Genomic DNA, 18900 nt, shown 5'->3' on the forward strand with positions numbered 1-18900 from the left:
ATCCTACTCCCTCGTTTTACAAATGAGGGAAATGGAACAAAATAGATAATTGACTTGCTCAGACAAACACATCTAATAATTATCTGAGACAGGCTATGAACCCATCACTGTCTTGATTCTAAGTCAGTGTCCCCTCCCCTGTACCATCCCACGAATGTAAACTCCCAAAGATTCTTTTAAATATTTCTGATAATTAAATGAATGAAAATACATTTCCCTAGAGATAAAGTAAGATACGCCTTTAGATTACTATTGTTTCATGTTAGATGGACTTGCATAGCTCAATGAAACATTGAGTCATGCCCTGTATATTGGTCATAGTGGAGAGTTCTGATAAAAGGTGAACCACTAGAGAAGGAAATGGCAAACCAAGAAACCCCACAGACAGTACCAAAACAATAAAAGAAATGACCTTGGAAGATGAGCCCCTCAGGTCAGAAGATGTCCAACAATATATTGGGGAAAAGTAGTGTACTACAAGTAGCTCCAATATTTTTAAAGCAGCTGGGCTAAAGCTGAAAGATAGCTCTGCTGAGAATATGCCTGGTTTTGAAAGGAAAGTATGATACTGTAAAGATCAATATAGCATAGGAACCTGAAACATAAGATCTATGAACCAAGGTAAACTGGACATGGTCACATATGAGCTGAAAATATTAAACATTGACATTTTGGATGTCAGGGAACTTAAATGAATTGGAATGAGTTGATCACTACATATTCTACTGTGGGCAAGAATCCCTTAAAGAAAAGGAGTAGCCCTCATAGTCAATATAGGGTGAGAAATATAGGGTACTGGGTCATAATCTCAAAAATGATAAGTATATACTATATATAAAAGATCTTAACATCATTAATAAACACTTTGATGTGATTACTATCTAGAATCAGCTCCCTTGGAAAATGAAATCAGATGGACCTGAGGAAGCACTGCTAACAATAAGACTATTGGAGGTGTTGGAATTCCAACTGAGCTATTTAAAATCTTAAAAGATGCTCTCAAAGTGCTACATTCAATATGCTGGCAAATTTGAAAAATTCAACAGTAGTCCCTAATTAGAAAGAATGATATTATGATCCTATAAAGTAGGGCAAGGTAAAGAAATATTTAAATTACTGAACAAATGTGCTCATTTCACACACCAGCAAGGTTATGCTTAAGATTATGAAATCTAAGCTTCAGCAATATGTGAACTGAGAAGAGCTGGCTTGAAACTTAACAGAAAAAAAGCTAAAATCTTGGCAACAGGTCCTATAATTCCCTGGCAAACAGAGGGAGAAGAAATGGAAGATGCATTAGATTTTATATTCTTGGGCTCAAAGATCACTGCAGATTGCAACAATAGCCATGAAATTAAAAGATGCTTGCTCCTTGAAAGGTAAACTATGGCAAATCTGGACAGGATAATAAAAAAAGCAGAAATATCACCTTACCAACACAGGTCCATTAAATTAAAACTACATTTATTTTTCAGTAGCAGTGTAAGGTTATGAGAGCTAAGCATCACAGAATCAAGCTTTTTAAATTGTGAAGATTTCTTTCTTGGACAGCAAGGAGATCACATCAGTCAAAACTCAAAGAAATTAAATCATACTCTTCACTGAAAGGTCAAATTTTGAAGCTGAAACTTGATTATTTTGGCCACATAATGAGAAGATGGAACTCATGGGGAAAGACCCTAATGTTGTGAAAGATTGAAGGCAAAAAGAGAAGAGGATGATAGAGGATGAGATGGATAGATAGTGTTATGAAAATAATGATCATGAACTTGGACAGACCACAAGAGATAAAGGGAGTTAAAAGCCCTGGAGTCCTATGGTCCATGGAGTCATAAAAAGTTGGGCACAACTGAATGTCTGAACAACATAGCAAAACAACTATCTTTGAGGGATTTTTTTTGTTAAACTTTAAAAAAGAGCAAGTCTTTTATTACAGTGGTTGATCACTGTGTTCAATTTTAGGCACTATATATATTAGAAAAGTTAAAAAAGAAGCATTTTTAGAGGACAGGGACAAAGATGATGAAGAGACTTGAAACAGTAGTATTTGATAATGGCTTAAAGAAACTGGGGAAAAAAATAAGAGAGGCATGCTTTCTATCTATAAACAGCTAAGAGACTGTTTCATTGGAAAGGGATTAAAACAATTAAATTAGATTGGCAACCAATAGAGATAATTCCCAAAAGAGTATCATCTCCTTTATAAAATGAATAGCAGAGAATAATTCTGAAGATTATAACTGAATGATTCATCTAATAATTCTTTAGTAATATAATAATGTAGTAATGTAGCATTAGGTTAGATGACTTTTGAGATTCATTTCAACTCTAAGATTCTTTTATTCTAGGGAAAACCTTTAAAACTTCAATTCAGTAAACATTTATAACTGCCTGCTATGTTCTAAGCACTATGAGGCAAAGACAATCCCTGACCACAAGTTTACAATCTGTATTCATAATGTATTTATGAGGTAAAAATATTAACCTGCATTAGCCTTTTATTCTAGTTATTTCTAGTTGACCTCTGTATTCATTGTTGTTTTTATGTTTATCATACATGTCCAGTGACCCAAGGATTTAAATTATTATCCCATGTACTTTGACATGACTGATTTGATTTGTGAAATTGAAATAATCCTTTACCTCCCTCAACCTAAGGAAGGTGCAAAAATGGATAAACTTTCAGTAGCTTAGCTGAGCTTAGTGCTTAGTAGACATTTAGAAAATGATTTAAATAATCTTGAATAAAGCAGGAAACAAATAAGGATAAAAATTTGAACACAAGGGAAGAATGGCAACTGAATAATTTTTAAATTATTTTTCTCATATTTCCATGAAGTCAAATTTCCATAAGTTCAGTAATACTATCAGTTAAAGCAACTCAACAAGCATATATTAAATGTCTATTATGTCAACAAAATTATGCTAATTGTATTAGTTTATAACTGTAGTAAGAGATATAAACTAAGACAGATGTTGACCTCTGTGAAACTGATGTTGTAGTATTCATTCAAATTAAAATACGAAAACACATGTCAAAAATCAAAGAATACTTCTTTTACATGATTTATAGCCAGCCTCTCTTTCTCTTTTCTTAAATATACATATGATTGTCCAATAAAATTAGAGGAAATATCTCTCATTTGCATAAAATTAAAGAATTTTAAATCTTCAACAATAATAAAAATCTTAGGAGGAAAACTTAAGAAAATCATGAAAGAACTTAATACAGGCACAAAAGAAATATAAATATGTGTATGTATATGTAAATATTAAGTGCTTATAAAAAGATTACTTACGGTCTAAATTGACTATTGTAGGTGTAGTATCACCTTTACCTGTAAAAGTAAATAAAATATTTTAAAACTGATGAGAAATATTTGAAAAGTCCTAAAATAAGTAGCTGTGAAAAAAGAAACAATACTTCAAGATGCTCCATATTACTGTAATTTCTCTCTCTTCCCTCTCTTCCTCTTTTTATATATACACACAGAAATATATATATATATATATATATGTGTGTGTGTGTGTGTGTGTGTGTGTGTATACAGATATATATATATATATATATATAGATAGATAGATATGTAGCAAATATATTTTTGTATATATAATTCTTCCAAAGATTAAGAACTAAGGTAGAATTTTTCAAGATAATTATAATTTGTTTATATTGGAAGAAATTAGATTGCTGTGCATATGAGTACAGGATGATATATATATATGCTTTAATTGTCTCTTTGGTAGGCTATTCGATGTGGACCTTTATGTCAGCTAATTTCTATCGAAATGCCCTAAATTGCCCAGTAATGGAAATTATATTATCCTGAATAGGACTAAGCTATATTGGAGGAAAAATATAGAAAACATTGAAATACTATTGCCTGCCTTGATTCCATTATTTAGATAAATTATTTTAATCTTATTGTCCATAATTTTTCCTTTAAAAATAACTTTCCTCTTTAGACTGAATTTTAAACTAGCAAAGTTGCAGAACTAAAGGAAATGAACATACCACATATATGTATATTAGAAATTCCAGTGGTTCTGAATCTGAGCTACTAATGTTTGTTGCTGAGTGGAAATTCAAGGTTCCATTCCATGTTTCACAGTTCAGATTTCGAGGATGGAATGCTATAGAACAGTGAGAATGGAGGGGATCTCTTTGGTAGTTGTATGGAACATTAATTTCAATTTCAAAAGACACTCCTTTTCACCAATCTCCTACCAGGGGTTAAATGCAGCAATAGAGACAGGCCAGGAAGATACTTGGGATAGGGAATAATTAAGCAGTAATGAATGAGGCACAAGGCATTTCCTGGAGCTAAATGACTAGCTGTTCAGAATTGATGGCCCTAGTGCAGTCAGGCACAATTAACACTAGCTGACTGTTAATACCTGGAATTGCCCCGAACTCAAATGAATGAGCAATGGGGGGGGGGGGGGTAGAGAGGGAGCGATAAGAATTTCTTTTTCAGGGATACAAATTTGACAGTTATTTATTTTGAGGTATTTCTAAGCAATTAATTCTCATAAAAGACTTATGTTCTAACATTTAATTTAAAAATATAAAGAAAAAATTGGGGGGGAAAGGGTAGGAATGTGAATTTTATTATTCCCCTCATCCAGTTTCTCTTTAGATTATTTTGGGTGGGTTTTGTCTTTGAGTCAGCTGCTGACAGCTTATTAGCTGGTATGGATAGGAGGTCTACAAACTGAGAGAGGTGCAGGCTAGGGAAATTAAAACATCAAGGTTATTGGTTTCTCCGCCCAAGTCAATTACTTGCAATTTTTAAAATGAATAGCTCTGTGCTCCCTTGGCTGCTTTGATGTGAAAAACTGCAAGACAGCTAGCATCTTGTGAAGAGGGCGTGATTTGCAAGGCCTGTAGTTCATTATTGGGTTTGGAAAAAAATATTTTATAATGTGGAAAGAAGCCTTAGGTGATTCAACTCTTTTATTTGATTAACACTAATAAACAAGGTACATTTTTTTCTTCTTGCTCTTTTGCTCTTGGAACGAGAGCTTTTGTGTTATTAAAGGTTAGGCTGCTTTTCTTAAAAAAGAAGAAAGCCTGCAAAACTATATAATGTACAAAATCTTAATAATAAGGATATTAGATTTGTTGATTTTCAAAATATCAAAGTTAAATCTAAACTCTTAGTAAGTCAGACATTTGAACACTGTTTTAAAATGACCCTCAAGAATTGACATTGGAATAAATTTAGTACTTGAGAGTGCTTTAAAACATGTTTTTTTTTCTCATCATTTAAACTAAATAATATTATTCCACATATCTGATTTCTTTTTTAATGGGTCTTTAAAAACTACATGCAATATTGTTTTAGAGGCCATTTAGAAGAATGCAAAAGTCAAATTGTTGTTGTCATATTACAGTAGAAGTTCTGAAATTATTTACAGATTCTAAGTTCCTTGTGTCACACCAGACATTTTCTTTCTTGTCATTTATAACCCTCCCTTCTCCCACCTTGCTTCTGCTCTATCCTTTAAACCAGCCCAACAGAGTCCAAGACAGGAAGGAGGAAAGTTGGTGATCTTTAACTTCCTGAATCCATGAAACTTCATCTTCATGCTGGCCAATGTCCACTTTGCCATTTAAGGATACTCTAGAAAATATTTAAGAACTAACTTTCCAAACAAATATGTATATACACATACATATATATATATATATATATATACATGTGTGTATATATATAGACATACATGTACATATATGTAAATATAGACACATACAGTTAATCTACATTGTTTACATTTTCTGTCCTAAGATTAGACACAAAACAATAAATCAGATCTTGATCTATAGCTTTTGTCAATTTCCAATATATACTCACACTAAAAAATAAAGAAATAATTGGCTCTTGAGAGATGGTTCTAGAGCACATTTCAGTGCACCACTGTAGCCACACCATCCTTACCCCACTTTTCCCCTTTTACCTGAGAACTATAATGAGATCATCAAAACCATTGTCCCTGGTAAGTTTTGTCATTTAACTAAACTATTGTTTTTCTCTTTGTGTATTTCACTGAGTCTTTGTGATTTCTCAGACTGTAACTCACTTTCTTGGCCATCACTGTTTCATCAGAAAGGATGTTTCTTTAGTAATGAAATTAAAATATATTTGTGTTTATATTCCCAGATGTAAGGACAGTGTTTGGCACCTAGTGATTAAAAGATGCTTTTAATTCATTTGTTGATTCATTCATTCACTGAAGTCTAATAAATAATTTAATTGCATTGAAGCACTTGAAATATATAACAAGTAATAATTTCTTTGGTCATTTAAAAGAAAAAACTAAAAACAGTTGATTGTGGATGTTAGAGGATAATAGATTTAATGAAAATCTGTATTTATGATCTAATCTGAAAATAGAAATAAAAAGTATTATAAAATAATTATTTCATTTTTAAGGCACTATGGCTAAAAATACTGAGTGTAGAACCCCATGGCCTAAGGTCACATTCTAGATGTGCCAATGTCTGCCTTTAAGACTCCAATTAGTCAGGGCATTCCATTTTTCTAGTTGCAAAAAGTGCTAATGCACTTTTCTTTTAGATTTTTTTTGCAAGGCAATGGGGTTAAGTGACTTGCCCAAGGCCACACAGCTAGATAATTATTAAATGTCTGAGGTCAGATTTGGACTCAGGTATTCCTGACTCCAGGGCCGGTGCTCTATCCACTGCACACCTAGCCACCCCCATACTTTTTAATGCTACTTTGAACTCTTACTGTGATCCAATGATAAATATTCTTAAAAACAAATTGCTCCCCCAAATGTCTACAATGATAGGAACAATAGGTGAAAATATGTGGAATAATAAATTGTAAATTTAGTTTTGGGCAACTTTGGAAATGTTTGATTTATAACTCCTATTCTGAGTTTGTTGAAATCTTATTCTGATTTTAGGAATTCATATTTTGGTAGTGGTGGAATATTGGTAGAGAAGCAATAATAAACTTGGTTTGGAATCAAACAGTAATGGAAGTGGTAGGAACCAGTTTCTCTATCCATCAATAAACATTTATTGAACATCTAAATTTTTCAAGTGTCTGGAATATGATACAAAAAATAAATGATATCTATTCTCAAAGATTTTATATACTTTTGGGGAGAAAATATGTACATAAATATATAGAGAATAAATCTATATGGAACAAGTAGAAAGGATGGAAGGGAGGGAATAGCAGTGGAGAGAAGGGCTGAAAATGCTTCATATAGGGGCAGCTAGGTGGCACAGTTGATAGAGCAGTGACCTTGGAGACAGGAAGACCTGAGTTCAAATCTGACCTCAGACATTTAATAATTACCTAGCTGTGTGGCCTTGGGCAAGTCACTTAACCCCATTGCCTTGCATTAAAAAAAAAGAAAATGTCTCATATAGGAGTTGATGCTTATGTCACATATTGAAGGGAGAGAGGGATTTTGCAAGCCAGAGATAGATCCAAAGTGTATTCAAGGTATAGAGGTTACTAGTGTCAAGATATACAGATGGGAGTTAGAAGACCCATGTGTGAAGTGTAGAAGGAATCAAAATAGAAAATTTGCCTTACTTGTAGACTGTAAAAAGCAGAGTTATTTATAGTGATCCTAGAAAAAAATAGTTTGAGGCTATATTGTGATGTGAATTGAAATGCAAAGAGATAAATTTATTTTTTATTCCAAAGGCAAAAGTTTTTTTTTTTTTTTTATCCAAGCAAAGGAGTTACATAATCAAATTCGTACTTAAGGCAGTTCACTTTGGTAACTTTGTGGCAAATGGGTGAGAAAGGGGGGAATCTTGAAGCAAAGAGAATAAAGAGAAAGTTATTGAAATAATCTAAACAAGAAGTGATGACAGTATGAACTCAGGTGATGACATTCTGAATAGGGAGAATGGTCAGATGTAGTGATATTCATCAACCATGCTTTGTAGACTTTATTCTATTTTTGTAAAGGTTAGTTGATTCCTGTCCTTCATTATGTTTTTATTTTTTTAATTTTCTTTAATTTATTTACACATTACTAAAATATTCTTAAGAGTAAACCTAATACCACTCCCCCCCCACAAAAATATAAAACCTCATGAGAAATAATGTGAAAGAGAAAAAACTATGTTTCAGTCAGTGTTCTGATACCATCAGCTCTGTCTCAGGTGGATCACATTCTTTATCATATCCATCATAGAAGTTACTTCCATATTTTTCCACAGTTGCTGTGGCTGATTGTAATTTCCTTCATCCATTCCTCCCCACCACCATTTATTATATTTTCTCTCTCCTTTCACTCTGTCCCTCTTCAAAAATGTGCTGTGGGGCAGCCAAATGGTGCAGCGCACAGAGTACTGCTTGGGGCCAAGAGGTCCCAAGCCTACATTCCCCACCCAGCCACCCACCCATAGACCCAGCAATCACTTGGACCCTTGGTCCTAAACAGCCCATCCAATCCCTTTCAAAAAAAAGGCCATATTTCAAAAAGTAAAAAAAGTTAATGTATTATATCTGACTATCCTCTCCCATGATCTATCCTCTCCCCTATCACCCACATCCCCCCTTCCCTCCCCTTGGTCCCCCTTTTCTCCTTTTTCTTCCAGATTTCTATACCCTATTGAGTGTGTATGCTGTTTCCTCTCTGAGCCATTTCCGATAAGAATGAAGGCTCCCTCATCCCCCCTCACTTTCCCCCTTCCATACCACTGCAAAAGCTATTTCTTGACTCTTATACATGATATATCTTAGTCTATTCTACCTCTCCTTTCCCTTCTCCCAGTACATTTCCCTTTCAGCCATTGACTCCATTTTAAAAAATATACCTTCAAATTTGGCTCTTTCCTGTGTCTCGTCTATAAAAGCTCCTAACTGCTCTAATAAATGAGATTCATATGAGTATCATTAGTATGATCTTTCCATACAGGAATACATGCAGTTCATCACTAAGTACTTCATTATTTATCCTTCTTGTTCACCCTCTCTATATTTCACCTGAGTCCTGTATTTGAAGATCAAACTTTCTATTCAGGTCTGGCTATTTGCAATTTTCCTATTTCATTGAAAGTCCATCTTTTCCATTGGAAGAGGATGTTCAGTTTTTTCTGATTCTCAGTTGCATTCCAAGCTCTATTGCCTTCTGGAACATCATATCCCAAGCCCTATGAGCCCTTAATATGGATTCTGCTAAGTCCTGTGTGATCCTGACTGTAGCTCCACAATATTTGAATTGTTTCCTTCTGGCTGCTTGTAATATTTTCTCCTTGACTTGGGAATTGTAAGAGAGCTCTTTCAGTAGGAGATCACTGGATTCTCTCAATTTCTATTTTACCCTCTGCTTCTAGTATTTCAGGGCAATTTTCCTGTAGAAATTCTTTAAAATTGAGGTCAAGGCTCTTTTCCTGAGCATGACTTTCAGGTAGCCCAATAGTTTTAAATTATCTCTTCTTGATCTGTTTTCCAGATCAGTTGTTTTTTTTCCAATGAGATATTTCACATTTTTTTCTAGTTTTTCATTCTTTTGGTGTTGAATTATTGTGTCTTGATTTCTCACAAAGATATCAGCTTCCTTTAGCTCCATTCTGCATTTGAGGGATTTATTTTCCTCAGAGTGCTTTATTATCTCCTTTTCCATCGGGCCAGTTCTGCTTTTTAAAGCATTCTTCTCAATAACTTTTTGAACTGTTTTATCCATTTGATCTAAACTGGGTTTTTTTTAGGTTTTTGCAAATCAATGGGGTTAAGTGGCTTGACCAAGGCCACACAGCTAGGTAATTATTAAGTGTCGGAGACCAGATTTGAACTCAGGTACTCTTGACTCCAGGGCCAGTGCTCTATACACTGTACCACCTAGCTGCCCCTAAACTGGTTTTTTTTAGTTTTTTTCAAGGCAAATGGGGTTAAGTGGCTTGCCCAAGGTCACACAGCTAGGTAACTATTAAGTGTCAGAGACCAGATTTGAACCCAGGTAATCCTGACTCCAGGGCCAGTGCTTTATCCACTATGCCACCTAGCCTCCCCCCACCCACAACTTGTTTTTAATATGTTATTTTCTTCAGTATTTTTTGGATAACTTGACAAAGCTGCTGACTTCATTTTCATGTTTTTCCTGCATTTCCTTCATTTCTCTTCCAATTTTTCCTCTACCTCCCGTACTTGATTTTCAAAATCTTTTTTGAGCTCTGTCATAGCCTGAGCCCAACTTCTATATTTCTTGCAGTCTTTAGATGCAGAAGCTTGGACATTCTCATCTTATGAGTGTGTATTTTGATCCTCCATGGGACCAAAGTAATTGTCTATGGTCAGGTTTCCTTTTTTTCCTCTTTACTCATTTCCCCAGTCTATGCCCTGGTTTTGGGGTGCTTCCTGAGCTTTTGAGCATAATTGGGACACCTTCCCAATCACCTCAGTTCCTTTAAGGATATATGGGAGGCTCTAACTGCTCTCCTGGCCTGTGTTCTGGTCTGTGGATGATGCGAGCACACCCCTCTGTCCTGGGGCTGTGAGGAGGGTCCCTGTTCTATGGGGGCCCAGACTGTGACCAGAGTCTGAATGTGGTCAAAGCCCCAGAGTCCTGTCCTAGGGACAGAGGATAGACCTTGGCAGTCTTTCTCCACTCCCTTATCTTCCATGGGCTGAGCACTCAGGAAGCAACTGCTGGGTGGCTCCTGCTGGATGGCTCCATAGGCCTGCTTCCATTTCCTGGGATCTGGGCTGTGCTGAGGAGGACCATGTTGGCCTGGGCTTCATGCTTGCTCTGGCAGAGGTTTCCCCACTGGTCTTTCAAGTTGTGCTTGGTGTTCCCTGGGGTGGCAGGTCAGGAAACTGCTTCTGCTGCCAGGAGCCAGGGCTCCCAGGGACCCAGGAACCTGGGACTGTTCCCAAAAGGCTAAAGCTTCCTCACTCTGACATATTGCAGCCCTACTCCAACCCTGTGGATCAGAGCCTTCCCACAATTTTCCAGGTTACCTTGGGCTGGAGAATTGCCACACTAGATCTTTCTGTGGGTGCTGTCTCTTCAACATTTAGTTAAAGTCATAATTTTAACGTTTTTGGAATATTTTGGAGAGAGCTCCTAAGAAAGGCTGTTCTCCTGCTGCCATCTTGTCTCTGCCCATCCTTCATTATTGAAGAAAATCAAAATGACCAAAACTTGGTTCTGTGTCAGTGTCTCCCATAATATACAATCAGTTGCAAAGTTCTTAAGAGAGATCTTCAGAACATCCTTGTATTGTATTTTCTGACCCCACTGTGAGTGCTTGCCCTGTGTTAGTTCTCCATAAAAATAGTCTTTTTTGGCCAGCATATGTTTGGCATTTGAGCAACATGACCACTCTGTTGTAATATTTCAATTTTAGGCAGTTTAGCTCAAGAAACTTCAGTGTTTGGTTTCTTCTCCTGCCAGGTGATCTTCAGAATCTTCCTAAGACAATTTAAATGGAAGTGATTCAGTTTCCAGGTATAGCACTGGTAGACTGTCTGTCTATAATTCACAGGAATACAGAAATGAGGACAGCACAACAACTTGTAGCCTTTCAGTTTGGTAGTCTAATAGCTCATCTCTCCCATCATTTTACCTAAATCCTGATCTAGCTCTAGCAATGCATGTGACATCATCATCAATGTGCGCTTCCCTGGGAAGTATACTGCCAAGGTAAGTGAACGTATCCACAGTATTCAAAATATCTTCCTTTGATGTAACCAGTGGTTCCATACATAGATGTCCCTGTGATTACTTGGTGTTAATTGTTAGACAAAAATTAGCACAAGCTTGTGTTATCCACATAAAACTGAATTTCATTTGCCTTCTTACTGAGCCAAGAATCCTGCATCACTCCTAGCTTTATTTGTACTTTGTTTTTGTTGGAATTAAATGCTGTCTTCTTAGAAATGGATGTGTTATCCTTCTGGTAAACCTTGTGGAGTTCTCATTTTTCATTTAGCAGGTTCTGTATTTCCCCATCATTTTTATCAAACCAAGCTTGATGTTTGTGAGTGTAGTGACCCAGATGAGAAAATTCAGTGCTGTACACCAAATCTCTGAAAACTGTCCACTCCTTTTCTAATCCACTGTTGCTAACTGTGTATTGACTCAACCTCCCCTCCAAGTTAGCAACAAACTGTTCTAGTTCAGAGAATTTCTCTCATCTCTTGACAGTAATTCTTCTAGTAGTCGCTTTGCCTTAGGCCATGGTTTCAGTTGAATGTGACTACTTGGAGAGGATGAGTCTGTGATCAGTTCAGCACTCTGCACCACACATTGCCTTTGTCACCCTCCCTCACATCCTGTCTGTCTTTTCTATTTACAATCACATAGTCCATTAGATGCCAATGTTTGCTTTGAGGATGCATCCAGGAAGTTTTATTGCATTTAGGTAAAGGAAAGACAGTGTTTGTGATGAGAAGGTCTTGAGATGTACAAGTCTTTAGTAGTAGGTGATCATTGCTATTGCTGTCTCCAACTCTAGTTTTGCCAAGGATTCCCTGACATGTCTGGTAGCCTGAGTCTACTCTAGAATTAAAATTACCTAGAATTATAAGCTCTTCCTCTTTTGGCATATTGATGATAAGGGTCTCTAGATCTTTAAAAAATTTTTCTTTGGCCTCATTGTCATGGTAGGAACATAAGCACTGATGATGGTGGCATGGTAGTTTTATGGCAATTGCATTGATAAACTTGTCATTCGTTCCTTTTGGCAGACATGCAAGTTTGTTGACTGGATTATTTTTTATCGCAAAACCTACCCCAGCTTTGTGGAGCTTCCCTTCACTACAGCCATTCTAAAAGAATATGTATCCAGCTCTAGTTTCCGTAAGCTAGCTTCAGTCTTGGTTCATGTAATACCTGCTGAGTTCTCTTGCAACAAGAACTATTTGTCTTTCAGACATATTTGATTTTGTATTGTCCATGAGTACACACACTTTCTTTGAAGAAGTTTTTGTACATTTTTTGGTTTTTCAACCACTGGTGGGATAACCCCCACCACAGTTATCAGGCCAGAGTTGGCTAAGCAGACTATTTTTAAGGGGCCTTTTCTAGTCCCTTTCTCACACCAGGACATGAGCAATGTGATCCTCCAAAGATTGCACAGACATCCAACACGCAGGGTGCTTCCAGTGAGGAGATGACCCCTATGGCCTGGATTGCCTGTGTGCGAGGTTGTGACTACCACTCCCAGTGTATCCATACCTGTTACTTCATCACTTATCTGTCACCACTGGTCTTTGAGATAGGAATGGTAAAATGGTATGGGTGATGCCTTTTGATTCCTGCATAAATTAGATTTAAATGAGACAGGGTTGCATGAAGTCATTGGCTTCATTTCCTCTCAAAAGTCATCATGGTCCAGTGGCAAGAGTCAGGACAACTGGTGATGGCTCTAGATACAGTGGATAACTTTGGCATCTTCAATGTCTAACCAACTCTAAGCCTTCCATAGCATCTGCTTCAGCTGCCTTCATTGCAGTGACATATGCACACTAACACATGCATATTTAAGTTTGGCAGATTTCTTTAAGCTGTTACTTGGAAATTAAGTTGAAACTTCTGGACTGCTATAATGAATAAAGTTTACTTTACAAACCTCAAAGTTCTATATAAAATGTTATGTGAATTATTCTCATTTCTCAACCTTTTTCAGTCTTGCTTTTGACCTCATTATACAACTAAAATCGTTCTCTCCAGAATTATCAATAATCTCTTAATTGACACATTTGAAGGATTTTTTCATTGCTATTGCAATCTCATTTTAACATCACATGTCAAACCTGGGAGCTAGGTGCTCTTATCATTTCCATTTAACCCAGGTCTTCCTGTGTTTCAGTACAACATTCTATCCAATATAATACCTAGCTTCTTCTTTTGCTATGAACAAAGTATGTAAAGGAAAGATTTCTTAATGCAGCCAGGCAGATTCACTGCCAGGCAAGGCAGGTTTAGTGTTACTGAACTAAGATCCTCAGATCTAGGAAAACCTGGACTCAAGATGTATATCTGATATACATTCTTGTAGTGTTACCCTATGTACACAGTCACTTCATCTTTCATTGTTCTAGATACCTCTCTAAGACTGTATGTGGGTTATAAAAATAATACTGATCTGAACTGTAAGTAAGTTTCCTCACTTGATAATTCCCTTCCCCAGTGAAATCACAGATCTAGTCCCCATCCTCTATCCAAACAGACTTGGTACAAAGTATGGGCAAAGTAAAGAACTGCCTCTGAAAGCAGACCAAAGCATACTATTTTCAATTTTTAAAAAATTGTTTTATATTTTATTTTTTTCCTTTCATGAAATTTTTCCCCTTTTGTTCTGATTCTTCTTTCACAACATGACTAATATGGAAATATTATTAACATGGTTGTACATATGTAACCTTTATCAGATTACTAGTTGTTAATGGGGAAGGGAGAGGGAAGAGAGGAAAGGAGAAAATGTGGAATTCAAAATTGTAATAAAAAGTGAATATTGAGAAATATCTTTAAAAGTATTTGAAAAAAAATCACAAAAAAAGTTTAAAATAGTAGAGAACTGTCTGGCATATAGCAAATAAGAAAATATAATAAAAGATAACTTGAATATTCCTTTTTAGTGAGATTTTTTTCCCTATCTAAAAAAAATCAATTTTTCAATGACACATACATGTTTTATTTTATGCTTGTTTTACAATGAAAATCCTCCAAAGAATAAAAGCACAGAGGATAGTCCACACAAGCAACTACAGCACCTAGGAAGCACAAATGTCTTATATGAAGATATAGGAGTCTGAATATCAGCAAACACATGAGAGAGTCTATGAGTTGAATGGTAGTAGAGTACCAGGGTATGCCTGTGTCATCCATGTCCATAAGAGTATGTCTGGGTTATTCTTCTGTAGCTATAGAAATCTGTGCTATTATATTTTTTTTACTGTTGTTTTAATGTTTTCATTAATGTCTAACTCCATTTGTTTTTTTTTAGCAAATATGCTGGAGTGGTTTATCCATTTTACAGATAAGGAAACTGAGGCAAAAAGGGTTAAATGACTTGCTCAAAGACACAGTAAGTGTCTTTGTAAGGCTGCATTTGAAATCAAGTCTTCTTGATTCAAGTTGCTGTTAACATTGAGTCATCCTATGTTATATGGACATCTTATTCAGGTCACATATGGAAGAAGAAAAGAAAAAATAATGAAATAAGGATAGTAAGATAGAGGAAAATATATCAAAAGGGGAGATGGAAATAAAATAAAAGGAGAGATATAAACCAGTTCTTATTTTTAAACTGAAAATTTTCATTAGAAAGTCATCATTTTATTGATACTGACATGGAATTTTGAATTGTTTTGCAAATATAAGATATTTTGCTCAGTAATAATTAAGCTAATTCCTGAGGATGTAACTTATGGGCTATATTACTAAAATAGATCATTAGATTCACCAATAGTTTTAATTTTCTTTAGAATACCTATTAACATATGTTTTAAAACATGGCCCACAAACCTGAAACTTATGAGATTGGTCTGTTTTTTTTTTTTTGTCTATTTAAATTTCCTTTCTTTTTTAACCACAAAGTTGTGAAATGTAGAACATTTTGTTTTGTTGGGTTTTTAAAAATGCATCTGGCCTTTCTTTCTCTCCTCAGCATTTAGCATAGATCCCAGCACTTAAAAAAAATGATTCTTGATTAGACTAACACTCTTCTCTCTATGATCTCATCTGTATGCATAATTCTTCAACAATGCAAGTTGCAACCTATTCATAACTGCTTGCCCTTTAAAACTCTCCACATTATCATGAAAAGTCCTAGGAGCATGAAAATGACAATGCATTATTGGAAACTATTCCAGTATAACCCAAGCTCTGGAAAGTTCTATTATTGTTCCGGCATCTTAGTCATATCTGATTCTTTGTGATCTCATTTGGGGTTTTCTTGGCAAAGATACTAGTGTGGTCTGCCATTTCCTTTTCTCAGTTCATTCTTCAGATGAAGAACTGAGATAAATAGGTAAGTGACTTGCTCAGGGTCATGCAATTAATGTGTCTCAGGCCAGATATGAACTCTCACTCTATCCCTGTACCACCTAGCTATCCTATACCAAAGTTTTCAGGTATGTTCCTAGCAAGAGGCTGCTTTCCATAGACCAACTTACTTAGGCATCTATAGGTAGTATGGCTACTTGATGATGAATCCTTATGACATGGAAATTAATGAACAAAAAAATTTGAAAATTTCTACAACACAGTGATGAGAGTGATGGAACAGGGGCAGAGGATGTGAAAAACAACCCTTATAAACATTACTACAATGGACACAATATAGTTAAAATATTTCAACTGAAAAACATTAAAAGTAAGCACACTCACAGCGAGAGATTGGGCAGTAATCCCAAGGAACTAGAGGATTGCCTGTGTAACACCAGGGCCCATGGGCATCATCATCAGGATTACGGCAGTAATTCTTATTCAATTTGCTAGCATCTGGTTCCCAGAAAGTGTGCCTGCATAAAAACATGTTGCAAACATCATAAGCTGCTCACTTCAAGAAAACAAAATATTACAAAGAAGACAACCCATAGGTTGCAATATAGATCTTAAACTTTCACCACATATATAAAAGTGTATGTATGTTTCAATGAACCCTTTCTTTAGAAACTTCCAACTTAAATTAGGGATGTAAGGATTTCACAAACTTATATTTTATGTTACTTGAGTCCTTTTCAATTAAAATATTTTCATACTGTACTGTATAGCAACTTTACTGGCAACTGTAAGGCAAATACACAACTTTTTATTTTCTTGTTACTACTTATTTCTTAACTGTTCCTCTAAAGTGAAGAGAAAGAAATAATGAAGTCATTCAAAATTCAGAAGCTTTCAAAGGCAGAAAAAAAGATTTTATATTTAGATCCATATATGAATATATATTTATTTAGATCTGTGCAAATGTTTGTAGATTTTGTATCATTTGAATTACCCAAAGAACATGACCTTAAGTAATAATGGAAACTGAGAGTCAGCCCTAGGGAAATTAAATTACAAAAAGAAAATGCTATAATAAAAATGGAAAACATAATCATCAAACTAATATTTAGTTACTTCATTCTTCATGCTCTTGAGATATAGTACTACTGAGAGGGATGGGAAGACTTTCTGCACAGTGTTATTTGAGCAAGGTTTTTATGTCTTTTTATTAGACTTATTTTTAGTGGTATCTTCAGTTTAAGACATTTATTGAGAAAATAATTTGATACATATGTCCTCCAATAACTTGCCTCTTCAAGCATTTCCTTGCACCTAAATTTTCATTCTCTCCTTATCCAGTGCTTTCTTCACTGCTATGTACAAACATTAGATGCCCAACCCTTCAGATATTCACTGGATCCTACCAAGCCCTAATTGTGTCCTGTAAATCTCCCTTTTTCTCAACAGTTAAAAAAGAGTCTACCATCATTGTCTACTTTACCATCTCCCACTTCTCAATTCCACTGAAATTTCTCTATTTAAGACCATCAATGAAGGAAGGAAAGAAGGATCAAATGTCCAGAGTTACTTAATTAAAAAACTAGCATTTATCCTCAACTCTTTGTACTGGTCTCATTATATCCAGTCAGTGTCTGAATCTTGTTAATTTTACCTCCATAACATCCCATCGTTTTCACTTATGTGTCTGCCATGCTAATTCAGGACCTTCTTATTTCTCATCTAGACTCCTGAAATAGCCTCTTAATTGATTTCTTTACCAGTCTTTCCAATTCACTTTTGTCATAGCTGCCAAACTAATATTTCTATGGTCAGTTTGTAAAACATTCATTGATTATGCATTTATTATTTAGGTACTGTACTAAGAACTGGGAATATGATGAAAGTCAAAAACACTGTGTCTCTGCTCTTAAGAAGCACTTGTTCTTGGGGGCAGCCAGGTGGCACAGTGGATAGAGCACCAGCCCTGGAGTCAGGAGTACCTGAGTTCAAATCTGACCTCAGACACTTAATAATTACTTAGTTGTGTGGCCTTGGGCAAGCCACTTAACCCCATTGCCTTGCAAAAAAACTTTAAAAAAGGAGCATTTGTTCTAATGAAAGATATATTTTTAAAAAACGGCACAAATTTATTTTAAAAAATTAAAAAAAACAGCACAGAATGCAAATGAAAAATAATCTCAAAGGAAAACAATGAGGTAAGAAACAATGGGAATGGAAGGGAATCCTGTAGAAGCTGGTATTTGGATTATCTCTTTTTAATAGATTAATTTATTTTTTCCAACTACATGCAAAGATAATTTTCAACATTTATTTTTTTGAAAGATTTTGAGTTCTACATTTTTCTCCCTCCCTCCCTTCCCTCTCCTTCCCCCTCCTTCCCTCTCCTTCCCTCTCCTTCCCCTTGAGCATGAGCAATCTGATATAGTTTATACATGTATAACTATGTTAAACATATTTTCATATTGGTCATGTTGTGAAAGAAGAATCAGAACAAAAGGAAAAAAACTATGAGAAGGGAAAAAATAAGATAAAGCACAAAACAATTTTTAAAAATGGAAAATAGTATGTTTTGGTCTGTATTCAGAGTCTATAATTCTTTCTCTAGATGTGGATGGTAGTTTCCATCGCAAAGCTTTTAGAATTGCCTTTTATCATTGTACTACTGAGGAGAGCTAAGTACATCATAGTTTATCATCCCATAAAGTTGTTGTTAAAATGTGCAATGTTCTCATGGCTATGCTCACTACATTTAGCATCATTAATTTTCTTGACAATGAGATGTCAATCATATATGTGGTAAGTAGGGGAACTGGCATCCAAACCTAGCCCCTCTGACTCCAAACACATTCTTTCTTTCACTGTATAGTACTGCCTCTATATTTATACTTTTCACATTTCAAAATATAGAATCACACACTATATATTGTTTTAATCTGTGTTTGTGCT

The 18900-nt window shown here is 35.4% G+C and overlaps 1 protein-coding gene across 4 annotated transcripts in view; it reads right to left on the bottom strand.

Annotated features, from left to right (window-relative positions):
- The window catches only part of HGF (hepatocyte growth factor), a 100957-nt gene that overhangs the window by 10596 nt on the left and 71461 nt on the right, over positions 1–18900 (bottom strand). For all 4 annotated transcript variants that reach the window (XM_074194042.1, XM_074194041.1, XM_074194040.1 and 1 more), the window contains 2 exons: positions 16336–16469; positions 3300–3338 (listed from right to left, as the gene is read on the bottom strand). In XM_074194042.1, the coding sequence (XP_074050143.1) occupies positions 3300–3338; positions 16336–16469 (173 nt within the window). The remainder of the gene's footprint in view (positions 1–3299; positions 3339–16335; positions 16470–18900) is intronic.

This window comes from Macrotis lagotis, chromosome 7 (genome assembly GCF_037893015.1).
Source record: "Macrotis lagotis isolate mMagLag1 chromosome 7, bilby.v1.9.chrom.fasta, whole genome shotgun sequence".
Classification (NCBI taxonomy): domain Eukaryota; kingdom Metazoa; phylum Chordata; class Mammalia; order Peramelemorphia; family Peramelidae; genus Macrotis; species Macrotis lagotis.